Source organism: Lutra lutra, chromosome 1 (genome assembly GCF_902655055.1).
Source record: "Lutra lutra chromosome 1, mLutLut1.2, whole genome shotgun sequence".
Taxonomy (NCBI): Eukaryota; Metazoa; Chordata; class Mammalia; order Carnivora; family Mustelidae; genus Lutra; species Lutra lutra.
The window spans coordinates 195,387,211-195,400,393 of NC_062278.1; the positions used below are offsets into that span (position 1 = coordinate 195,387,211).

The 13,183-nt window shown below is 41.0% G+C and overlaps 1 protein-coding gene across 1 annotated transcript in view; it reads left to right on the plus strand.

The window, feature by feature from the left end:
• The window catches only part of FHIT (fragile histidine triad diadenosine triphosphatase), an 851,975-nt gene that overhangs the window by 569,932 nt on the left and 268,860 nt on the right, over nt 1-13,183 (plus strand). The window contains exons 3-4 of the mRNA XM_047690617.1: nt 1,974-2,119; nt 4,689-4,718. Of these exons, the coding sequence (XP_047546573.1) occupies nt 1,974-2,119; nt 4,689-4,718 (176 nt within the window). The remainder of the gene's footprint in view (nt 1-1,973; nt 2,120-4,688; nt 4,719-13,183) is intronic.

Below are 13,183 nucleotides of genomic sequence, written 5' to 3' on the forward strand. Positions count from 1 at the left end.
AGTGTTATTAACCTTCAATTAAAATAATTAATGTATATCACGTAGACGACCCTGCCCTTGTGTGTACACGGGATGAAACAGCTGATAGATTCAACCATTTTAATTCACTTCCGTAAATGTTTTGATTCATTAAACATTGGGTCAAGCCAATCCTTAGCATCAGACAAGAAGAATGAACTGATAATAAAACATTTTTATGACATTGGGACGAAAAAAAATTTTCAGATGTCATTGATATTACTGAAGTTACATCAGGTACAAAGAATTTCAGATTCAGTCCAATAATTCTTACAGTGAGCCGTTGTTTAAATAAAATGTCCTTCCTTCCCCACCTGGTCGCCGTGTTTAGACACAGCTCACCACGGCAATTGTGGGTACTGTTGGAAGCCTGCAAAGTTGTCATGTTGTTGTGGTTTGGTGAAGTCAGGCCCTAAGGGAGGGTGTGGGGAGGAAGAAGGAGAAGGAGGTGCTGGAAAGAGGATGATGGGAAAAGGTCTCTTTTAACAAAGAAAAGGCAACTCAGTGGGAGTGGAGGCTGCTAAAAGGAAATGAAAGGAAATTCTTCATTTCTAAACGGTTCATTGACCCATGATAATAAAGCAGCCCTGCCAAAGAAGGATAATTATCTTTTTAAGTATCTGATGCCCTGTGGGTGAAGGCTTCCCTTCTCCTCTCTTGAAAAATGAACTCAGATTAAACAAATGCCCCTTTTCCTAGTTTACCGTTGACATGAATTTCCTGATTATGAGCAAAATTAATCAGTTTTTCCTCTCTCCGCCCCCCTTCCCTCTTCTCTTATGGAAATCAGACCCACCCAGCTGAGCTCAGTGCATTTCCCTTTGGGCTCTGAGTCCTACCAGTATGATGGGCCACAGTGCTTGATATTCCGGTGAGACTAGCAGTCCTAGAATTGGGGTTTTATTATGCCCCTTAGCTGCTTAGCGTCAGGCAAAGCACACTCTTATAAAACAACAAGAAACAGGAAAAAAAGAGAGAAACAGAAAAGAGCATTAGAACACTTTTTTCCCTCTGCTGGTACCTGAAAACTAAACAAAAATTACTATATCTGTCTGTGTATGTTTGTGTGTATGAATATGTGTGTATATGTATACACACACACACACACACATGCCTGATTGTATGCATGTAGCCACACGTATATGAGGAGTTCAAATACAAAGACAACTGAAATGTTATTGATGCTGTAACATTGAATACTGATTTGCCACCAACATGTGATCAGACTCATCTTTTTCTTTAGATCTTGTTTGTTCAGGCCAATAGCGTAACTACGGTGACTTGTCTTAAGATGGTTTTGTTTGCCTAAGTAAAAAAAACACAAAACAAAAATCCCTGTTTTCTTAAGTCAATGATTTACCTTTAGCTGGCTTTCTGAATTCTTAATAATCAACTTGAGGAACACTTGTCATAAATTGCTTAACCATGTGGCACATCTCTTATCAGAAATGAAGGGCATGGTACATTTTCAGAATGTCAACACTCCTTTTAAACATAAATAAAACATCTCCTATAGTATTTTTGTTACATTTTTCTCTAAAGAGATATTGAAATTAAAATTTTAATCATGGATATTCTGCTTGCTTTTCCAACCCAGTGCCTTTAGCTGCTGGAGAAGACAGAGCTTTCGAATTGGGGTCAGGAGATAATGGTCCAGAATAGATTTTGCCTCTTGGCCTAATTATTTCAGCCAGTACTTGAGTCTCTCTGAACATTAATGTCCCTTTCCCTTAAAAGGATTTCTTTAGTGCACCATCCAAGTATAATTAACCATGTTTATAAGCTCTTTTTGAACTTCTTGGAGTTTGGTGGTTGATAAATATTTGTTCTTTTATTCCTTAGTCTTTGAGAGATAAGGCCCTGGGCCAAGGGGATTCAGTACTTAGGGGTATAAATTTCTTGGTAAAAATACTACCCAAAGCAAGCGAAGTGTGCCTTAACAGAACTCACCACAGATGTCCTCGTGTGTCCCCTTCGGCCGGTGGAGCGTTTCCGAGACCTGCATCCCGATGAGGTGGCGGATTTGTTTCAGGCGACCCAGAGGGTCGGGATGGTGGTAGAGAAGCATTTCCAGGGGACTTCTCTCACATTTTCCATTCAGGTGAGTGTACGGATAGCTCAGAAGTTATTTTTCTTCCTTTTCACCCCCTAGCATTGGGCTCTCTCTCTTTTAAGCGGCATCTCACTGGTAAGGTGAGTTGTTCATGTCTTATACAGTAGCAGAAAAAGGTGTATCTAATCCAGGACCGCCCTATTATCCCAAGGTGGACTGTAGACTGTCAGCTGAGACACTGTCTACGGCGTTGTTTACGAAGCAGGTGGTAATAATAGACACGTGATTTCATGGGCAATAAGACATTCCAGATCTTCTCCCAGAACTGGGGCTGGGCAAGTCATTTTTACTGCATGGTAAATACGTCTTGAGCACTGCATGGGCCTAGCCCTCTTCTACTTTAGGATAGTAGAAACTGCCCTCAGAGGGTTCCTTTTCTCTTTAACTCAAGCCCCAGTGATCGATTATGGATTGGTATGAAGCTGGATTGATTGGATATTCTGTGTGGCCTGCTTCCCAGGAAGAAAATGAGACCCCCTCTGCCCCCAGATCACTGGAGATTTTTAGGGAGAGGTTGAACAAAGTGTGAGAGGAGGAGGTTGTGGTGAGTCATCAGTTGTGGGAATTGAGTAAATCAATAGAACATATCTTATGCCCCTTCGGATTTCCCATGGGAAGAGTGGGGGGTATCAATACCTAATTATTAAAGTACTCAACAGCCTTGAAATCGGATGACTCTGCAGGGACCCTTTGGAAAGAATTGGCTTCTTCCATCATGTGATACCTTTCCCTAGGTGGTTTAGTTGTGCAGAATACTTGCCATCCTCCTCCTACCCCTCTCATTTCCCCACCACAGACCTTCAAAGACAACAGATAAAGAAGGCCACTATTTTCAGGTTATGAAAGGCTTGGACTAAAACTGCTGTTAAACACTTCTTAGGGGTGCCTGGGTGGCTCAGTGGGTTAAAGCCTCTGCCTTGGGCTTAAATCATGATCTCAGGGTCCTGGGATCGAGCCCCACATCTGGCTCTCTGCTCAGCAGGGAGCCTGCTTCCCCCTCTCTCTCTCCCTTCCTCTCTGCCTACTTGTGATCTCTGTCTGTCAAGTAAATAAATAAAATCTTTTAAAAAAACCAAACAACCAAACAAAAAAAACACTTAAAAAATTTTTTTTTGCTGCCCTGTGTTGAGAGTAAACTTCCCTTTAAAGTGTGTGTGTGTGTGTGTGTGTGTGTGTGTTTATTGTATGTCAAACCATTTGAGTCACCTTCATGCAGGTAATTAATCTCAGGGTCAGTTTATCAAGCTTATGCAACAAATCACGTTTCCAGAGAAGGAAGGAAATGGAAGGCAAGTGGCTGAAGACATCTGTCGGTGTTAAATGAAATGCTAGAAGAAAATTCACATTCACTGGAAATAGCCAGGGCTAGTTATCTAACATGATTTACTAGAAAGTGAATCTCATAAACATAGGAACTAACTTGTGCATAACACTTGGAGTACTTTCATATATGCCATGTTTTCAAACCTTTTAAAGCTTTAAACCACACTAGGATATTTATTCCACAACAGTGTGACCCTCCCTTCCCATGGATACATATATAGACAAAGAAAACCAGAGTTTTACAAAATAGCATTTACCCTTTCAGTGCACTCTAATCGTTTTTGTTGTATTATCTGATTTGTTTTTAGTGCTGATCACAACCCATTAAGCTGACTTCATGACCCACTAATGGGCCGTGACTTCAAGTTTGAAAACCACTGATGCAGAGTTCTACTTCATCTTGGCCACAGCAGGGCAAACATGCTTACCCATTAGTCTGGGTTGCAGAGGTAGAAAGACTTGCTAAAAGTTGCAGGGTTCTATTTTAGTTTTACAGTTTTTGACTGTAGGCAGTGCTTGGTATCTCAAACCCACTAAACACTTGCTTTTGCTTTGTATTATGATGATGACTGGGCAAGTTAGCTTATTTTCAGCTAAACCAATAGTTTTGTTGGGTTTTAAAAAGCTGAGAGGAGGAACCAGGATGGGAAAAAGGCCCAGCAACAATGAATGCTCCTCTATCCCCCCTCCTAAGGTCAGGACAGTCAGAGAGGGCTCACTCTTGGGTGATCTTGTCATATAAGACAACCCATTTCCTGCTTAAAGGATTATGTTTACAACAGGGTTTTTTGTTTGTTTGTTTTGGTTTTGGGTTTGTTTGTTTTTTTTTTTTTTTTTTTGAGTAGAGATCTCTAGTAATCAGACATTAATTAAACTACATCTGATTTAAAGATAACCAAAAGGTGTGATAATTTACCTCCCCAAACATTTCCAACCTTCTTTAATGCAATTAAAACCATAGCCAAGAGCAAAGAGCATGGAAAGTGGCAAGAGGGTTGGCTCACTGGATAATTTATATCATTTTTATACATAACTTCTCACTTACTCTCAGTCGGAAATGGAGAACTGTCTGGTCCCACACATTTGAGGTGAATGGTCCCCATGAGAATACTATAAATTAACACACAATGAAATTGGTTCTAAATTATTAATAGGAGATAGTTCTGAATAAGCAGGAGATACCATCTATCTAGTATCACCCTGTTATTTATCTTTTTTTTTCCCCTTCTTCCAGGATGGGCCTGAAGCTGGACAGACTGTGAAGGTGAGTGCTTATTACGTGCATACAAATTAATAAGGGGCAATTATGAGAACTAATAAAAATCACACTGAGCCATTTGTAGCACATTGCTGGTTCATTATGTTATCTTCGAGGTCAGAGAGACCCTCAGTGTTAGAGCCATAAATCCTGACATTATAAACTATGCCAAGCAATATGTTTCCCATTAGTTTACAAGACATTTACCTTTTGTAGTAAAGTTAGTATTGCGGAAATGCTAAAACAGAAGCTAAATCAAGAAGTCCAAAAACAGAGACTGAAGTCAAAGGAGTTCGGGTGAGGTCATGTGCAGGGTACAAGTGAGCCCTGTGTGGACTGGCGGGTCCCATGTGAAGCTGGGATGACTGTGTTTGTCACACATCCTCTTTCTGCCTTGTTGTTCTTGAGCACCGGGCGACACGAGGTGCTAGCCCACACTTCTCCTTTGTTCCGTGCCCTGCCTCTCTTTCTTCTCTTTCTCTCCACCCACATACCTATAATTTTCCTCCCTTTGTACCTCATACCCAGGTTCTAACCTAATGGAGTCAGTGGAGCTCAAAGATGGTTTTTTAACTGTGCTGAAAGAGGAAAGGAGGATTTATTGGGATACTCTCTGCTTCCCTAGTAAAATAAAATAAAATAAAATAAAATAAAAATAAAATAATAAAATCTTGGCTGATTCTGAGGCTGGGTTTCAGCCCCCTTCATACAAATGCAAATTCCTCTGCAGTTATGTCCTATACCTAAATCATAGAAAAGGCTATTTTTTTTTCCAGTGCTAGAAATCAGAAGCAAGTCAAACCAGGGTGCTAATGTGATACTTTGCAAATTACGGTTTTAGGACTTCGAGACTGGCTGTGAGTGGCTAAGGAAATGCTTGGCTCCAAACAGTTCCCCCCCGAAAATAGTCCTTTTTTGGGGCACCTGGGTGGTTCAGTGGGTTGTCTCTGCCTTCGGTTCAGGTCATGATCCCAGGGTCCTTGGATTGAGCCCCGCATTGGGCTCTCTGCTCATCAGGGAGCCTGCTTCCCCCTCTCTCTACCTGCCTCTCTGCCTACTTGTGATCGCTGTCTGTCAAATAAATAAATAAAATCTTTTAAAAAATAGTCTTTTCTTGGGGCGTCTGGGTGGCTCAGTGGGTTAGGCCGCTGCCTTCAGCTCAGGTCATGATCTCAGGGTCCTGGGATCGAGTCCCGCATCGGGCTCTTTGCTCAGCAGGGAGCCTGCTTCTCTCTCTCTCTCTCTCTCTCTCTCTGCCTGCCTTTCCGTCTGCTTGTGATCTCTCTCTGTCAAATAAATAAATAAAATCTTAAAAAAAAATAGTCTTTTCTTGATATTAGTTTGCATATGGTTTTAATGTTTAACAGAGCTACTATGTGACTTTTAAAATAGAATCTCTGGGAAGTACTTCAGAGGAACAAATGCCCTATAGGATCTGCCATCAAATTCTTTGTGATAAAAAAGAGCTAGCCTCCTGATTGCTCCAGACATATGATGTCATAGGGACAGAGGGGACGCAAAGCTTCCCTCCAACCCACTGTCTACCCTCCATGCCAGGCTTCCAAACATGCAGCCACTAAAAAGAATATAATATGTGTAGCTTCTTTTTGAAATTGTTTCTTGAAATACAAAACACAATGTTTAAACCTGGTTGCTAGTTTTTAAAAACTCCGTATGCTGGGTGTTTGAGTAGCTCAGTCAGTTAAGAGTCTGCCTTTGGCTCCGGTCATGATCTCAGGGTCTTAGGATCAAGTCCTACGTTGGGCTCCGTGCTCAGCAGGGAGTCTGCTTCTCCCTCTCCCTCCTCCCTACTCATGCTCTCTCTCAAAAATAAATAAATAAAACCTTAAAAAAACAAACAAACCCTCAATAGGTTGATGTAGATTCCAACAACACTAGAGTTAGTTAGATGCTGTGTGCACTATCTAGTTTGACAGAATACTTTCAGCGGTTGGAAGTCCAGCTGTAGAAGCATAGCTAATAATGTGGGAGAATGCACAGACCGATATGATGTACATATTAAACATCTCATAAAATTTATATGAATATATATGTAATATCTCAAAATTTCACTTGGAAATTCTGAAGGGGGCATTAAAATTACGTCCTATACAAGCAGGCATCGAATAGAGACAAAAAATCCGTGAGCGTTTGCCAGGGACTGAAGGAAGGAAGGCGTGGGGAGTGACAGCTCAGGAGTCCGGGTCTCTTTTCTAAGTTGACAAAAATGTGGAATTTGATAGTGGTGATGTTCTTGCAATGTAGCAAATATTCTACAACCCAGTGCATCGTACTTTTTAACATGGATGATTTTATCGTATTTGAACTCTAACTCAATTAAAAAGAATAATAAAATACAGTTAAAAAAATAGCTCTGCTATTTTACTGTGTGACTTTGGGCAGGACTCTTAACCTCTCTGGACATCTATGCCTCCATTTTTCAAATGGAGGGAATCGTCTATTGTACGGAGTGATGTGAGGAGAAACCAACATGAATAAATAGCCCAGCCCACCATATACTGCCCCTGGGACCTTGTGCATGACTCTTAATATTAACCTTATCCTCAGTTTTCTCATCTGGAAAATAGGCAAAGACTGGATGTAAAGAGAATATACTTGGCATTGAGATTATCTGTGGCTCTGATAAGTTCACAACTACACTCTGAATTCTGACACTGTTAACTTTTGCCATTTTGCTTAAATTCTTGAGAAACTTTCTTCTGATCATATGACTTGTGTTTTTGAATATCGACTTTGAATTTATTATAAAAGTGACCAGTTGAATATTCAGAACCTACCTTATTAAATGGGAGAAAAAAAAATCTTTACCCTGATGTTTTTTTAGCCTCTGCCGTACCCCTCAGTAATAGGTTAACTCATGGTTCTAAACCAACAGTATGCTTCAGTTACTTGATGTAGGTTTTCACAAAGCAGAAATCTGCCTGCCCCCTGATGCTGATTCAGTAGGTCTGGCATGGGACCTAGGACTCTCTGCATTTTAACAGACACTGTAAGTGATTCCCAGGCACACCTTGTCTAGTGCATAGCATCGAACTGATGAGAAGATAGAGAGGAATCTCCATATATAATTCCTTGCTTTCAAGACAAATGAATTCCTTTTTTTTTTTTAAAGATTTTATTTATTTATTTGAGAGAGAGAAAACCCAAGTAGGGTAAGGGTCAGAGGGAGAAGCAGACTCCCGGCTGAGCGGTGAGCCCAATGTGGGACTCTATCCTGAGAGTCTAGGATCATGACCTGAGCCAAAGGCAGACGGGTAACAATTGAGCTACCCAGGCACCCCATCACCCCACATGAATTCCTAAAATTTGGTGCACACAGAATGGAGAAAGAGATACCTTGAGAATGAAAATGATTTTACGTGACTGTTATTTATTATTTTCATCTGTAAAGAAATTTCACGAAAGCTGTAATTTGCCAGAGAACTTTAATCCTCTGATTCAAGCTGTGACAAAAAGTGCCTCTCTTGTGTTTATATCTCATGCCTGCATTACTGCCAGAAGAATTAGTATTTTAAGGACATAATAGGTTTTATCTTGTGGAACTGCCTGAGAATTTATATCTCTTCTCTCACAGTGAATCCAGTTTGCCTGAATTTGGTAACCCAATACCGATTTTGGTGCTCAGAGGATGGGTTTAGGTGTACATGTGGGAGCAGACACCTCCAAACCTGCCCCTCCCTTCTAACATGTATGTGTGTCTGACTCTCCTTCCCCTTCTGGTGATCTGGGGACACAACCTCAGGTGCCTGGCTCTCCAGGCAGGAGGAAGGAACCATGACCCTGCCTGTCTCCTGTTGGAAACTTTCTCCTATTAAACCTCCAGCCTTCTTCTAAGTAGGTTATCAAATCATTGTGTTTTTCCATTTCTAAAGAGTTGATTTTGATTTGCATGATGTCATGCAAAGCCCTGAAAGAAAAATTACCCAAGCCCCCTGGTGTTTTCTGGTTACTCTTTATTTATTTATTTTTCTCTGTTCTTTCAATGTCACAGGCAGCTTCTGTAGATGGGATGGGGGATGCTGGAAATGGAGTGAGGACGGAGGGGAAATGTCATCAGGATTCCACCTACTGACAAAGAGGGAGGACTCTGGAACCAGATGTCCTGGTTTCAGTTACAGAGCTTCCCTTACCAGTCAGTCGTACTACCCAGCAGAAGTCAACCTCTCTTAGCCCCACCATTCATTTAGAGACTGTTAAAGTGAGAGCCTCAGTGATACCCTACCTCCTAGGGGTGTTGTGGAGACCAAAGGGATTAATGCATATAAATGCCTTTAAAACAGCCCTTGGCAGGCAGTACATCTGAGTAAGTATTTGCTTTAGTTTTATAATTTTCACTTAATCCTCCAAACCCATAACAGTGGGCATTGGTATTTTACACTTGAGGAAACCACGGTGTATGGAGGTAGAGTAACGTATCAAACCACATGCGGCTGACTGATGGTAGAGCAGAGATTCAAACCTAGGCCTGTCTGAGAGCCCCGCTCCATTGTATCATGTGGCCAGCTAGTCCTAGAAAACACGTTGCCCCCAGTAAGCACAGGGGAAGATGCTCAAGGAGAGACTTTGTAAATATTTTGTCACCCTCAACACAGATTAATCTATTTTATTTTGCTTTGCTTAGGATAACATTGCCTTCTCCCTAAAAAAATACCCAGAGGATTCTCTCTGTCTAACTTTATTATATAGGTGAGGGTTAACTCAACTAAATGCTGCTTTATTGCTGTGCGTCAGTTCGTAGCAGAATGATACGTTTTAGATGTTCAGTTTTTCATTAGCTCTACCAAACAAATTTCTTTATTAATTGGAGGACCTGACATAAGCAAAGTGGATATTTGGCTGTTAAATTTATTTTGAGATACGTAACACAGAAAGATGGCCAATGTTGAAGATAGATTCTCGGTGCCGATGTTTTATAGATTTCAGCAGGCTGTCTTTTACAACTGATGTTCAGTCAGGGGGTTTTATTCAATCACTTGTCAAGTCAAATATCCTGTGAAAAGCAAAGTGCTCCATAGACCCAAAAATGCTCCATTAATGCAAGATGTAATTATTCATTCACCTTCTTACCTCTGTTGCTGCAGTCTGGGAAAGTCACTCACTCTTGCCATTTTGTTGTGGAGGACTAGGTACTCAGTAAGTCATCACCGAAGGAATCTCTTTCTCACTCTGTTGCTCTGTATGTTTCAGGCCTGGGAAATAATTTGTAGAATTCTCCAATTCCATATAACCAGCTCATGGTAGGTTTAAAGTTTTGAACCCGTGGCATCTAAATAATTGACTTGGCCAAAATGTCAACCCTATGTAAACAAACGAACGAAAAAGAAAAAAGAAAAAAAAAAAAAACGTGAAAGAAGAGGCAAAGTTAACTCAGCCCAATTAATCATGTGACAAGAATTCGGTTTTGATGAGATGTGGTCATGTCAGTCTCAGTAGACGAACCATTTGTTATAAACCATACCACACACCTTAAATATCAAATGGGGAGGGAATGGCCATTAAATAATGTGTGATTTGGTTGAAATTGGACACTGTAGCTGAGAAAGATATGGATGACATTATAAACTTCTGTTTCAGGAGTTATTGAGAGCAGAAATAATAAAATATAGAAGCAGATTCCTTATAGACTGTCTATATTACATGTAAAAATGCAGATCTGTATATTGCTTAGAAATTTGGACAAAAATAGGATTGGGACCCTCCCCCCCCCCCCCCCCCGCCCTGTGGAGACAGTAAGGAGAAGGAGCACACTATAGGATGTCAGGGGCACCCAGGGACCTTCAATCCTACAATTATGTTTTCTCTTTAAGTTGGGTAATGTGTACCTATTTATTCATTACATTATTTATATTTTATAATATCATTGATATTTTAAAAGTATTTTAAAAAACAATATACAGCTTTCTTTATTATTTTTTTTTTCACAGAGGTCCCACTGGAAGGTTTTCCATCAAGAAATGATTTTTATAATTCAATCTTTTTCCTTTATTGTCCTTAGCATATAACCAGTTCTCATACGTCTTATGTTCAGATTGCTGATGATGGGGCCCCTAAAATAGATTTTTTAAAAGCTTACAGTTGATTCTGTTGTTGCCCAGATTTAGGAACTGCTGTTTTATGTATTTCTAGAAATACATTTTGATTCTGGGTCAAAGTGATCGAGGCATGATTCTTGCTGCCATATCCATCCTAAGTTACTCTGTCCCTTTTAGGAGCTCCTCTTTGCCTTTTACACTAAAGCCATTAGTAAAATAATTAAGATCCAAAAGCAGTTGGAATCATAAGGATGTGATGACTGAGCCTGGGTCAGATGGAAACCAGCTTAATGAATTATAGACGTGGCAACCTACAGAGCTACAGACATGGAAAAATTAGAATAATGACCTTCCTAATGACATTTAAGTGAGAAATACGGGCTTGTGGAGGATCTGTAATGGCCCTTGGGCCAAACACAGTGAGCAATTCTGCCCCCTCCCTAGTGTGAATTATGTTAGGGCTGGGAAAGGATAATGTTGAAATTTTAACTTAACGTGCAGCCTCATAGCAGATTCCCTCTGCGGAGAAGCCGCTGGTCTGCCAAGATTAGGGAAATAGAGGCGGACATCTCTGGAAGCCTCCTGAGTCCCATGAATCCTGAACCTCAGGGGGAGAGGGCAAAATGCATGGTTTGAAATGCTTCTGGGCTCATTCGACATAATATTTTCAGGTCCTGGAATGAAAACTCCCATTTCTTCCCCCTGTTCTTAAATAAGCTTTTCTTGTTCCTGATACTACATGAAAAATCAACACAAAGTTGTTTAGGTTGTTGATCTTGCCTACAGTGGTTTATAAGAATAAACAGCGTTGAGTGAACAAAGCGAACTCACCAAACACTCTTTTACTTCGTGGTGAAATCCATTTATCCTAAGGTTCACATTCAAATATCCCACCGTAGCGTCCACGTATCTGGACCTGTTTCCTGAAAATATGTTTTCTTTTCAGGCTTTATGTGCTGGGGCCCTGGCAAACAACCCAGCTGGGCCTTTTATTTGTGTTTCCATTCATCCGTTGGTTATAAATGGTATAAATTCCCAGATGTAATCAGGTTATACAGTATAATTTTGATAAAACTGTTCAGCCATGCAAAGAGTAAATATGATTTCAAGCTCAGCTCTGCCATCAGATGACCAGAGATGAGAGTCACTCTCTAGGAAGAAACTCAGAGGCTGGGATAACTCGGAGAATCCCAGAAGGGGAAGTGACCTTGGAGGGCATGCGGTATCCTCACCTCCTGTGCAGACAATCGCTCTCCATAGCCTCTAAATTGCTCTGTCCTCTTCTTCTCTATCTGGAAACCCAGGCCACTTCTAGATTTGAACCACTCCGATCTGTGGTTGATGATGAGAATTTCCTCACCATTGAAGTATCCTGTCCCTACCTCGCAGGAAGAGAGCATCCTGTCTGCTCATGTTTTATTACCTAGCATTTAGTCTTTATTATTTTAATTTATTCTTGCAGGGCCTACTGTGTACCAGGTATTGTCACAGGATCTGGCAGACCAAGAAGAGTGAGATGTAGTCCCTGTCTTTAAGGGCAGTCATTGAAATATATGCTTTCGCAGAGAAAGATTGAGGGTTTGCGGACGTTCTGTTGTGCCTATGAATTCCTCTCCCAGGAAGTGTTTAGTGATCACCAGCTAGGCTTCTGGTGCTCCCAGGCACAGGGTACAGTGGAAGAACAAGCATCCAAGGAATAACTCTCAACCTATTGTCCGTCTTCCTCTGTGCCCAAAAGGACATAGAAAATAATTGTGAGCTCTGAGCGGTAACAAGGCAATAACAGGGAGCCGAGAAAGGAAAAACACAGAGGGAGGAAAGATGGTGGAGTGACTTTTCTAGATAGGGAGTGACTGCTGGAGAAGTCAGCTGAGATCTGAGGAATGATAAGGATCCATCCCAATGGAGAGCTGGGGAGGAAGAGCATTCTGGGCAGAGGAAACAGCAGCAACGAGCTTTCCAAGTTCTGGGAGATGATGGATGGCCCCGGTAGCAGGAATTTGGGGGATAGAGAGGTGAGCAGGAGTCATACCAGGCCTTATACACCCTAGTAAGTAGTTTTAACTCGATTTTAAATGTATTCGGTATTTACATTTTATTCCAAGGGTGGAGGGTTTTTCTCCTGGGGCAGATGTGATGGGTCACCTGAATTAATTTGTTTTTTCAATTTCTAAGCTCATTTTTTCCAGAACTTGAATAACTTTGTCTCCTATCTATTTTGAGCACTCTGGTTGTCTCTCTGGGATGCTTTCTCTATTCCTCCGTTATCTAGCAGCCAAGACATTAGGGTGTGTTTGAATCCATCTCTAAATCTAAGTGTGAACTCTGCTTGGTCTAATTCAGGAAGTGGCACACTTTTTCATACAAGTCCAGATATGAAGCATTTTAGGCTTTCAGGCTAGAGGTCACAATTTTACA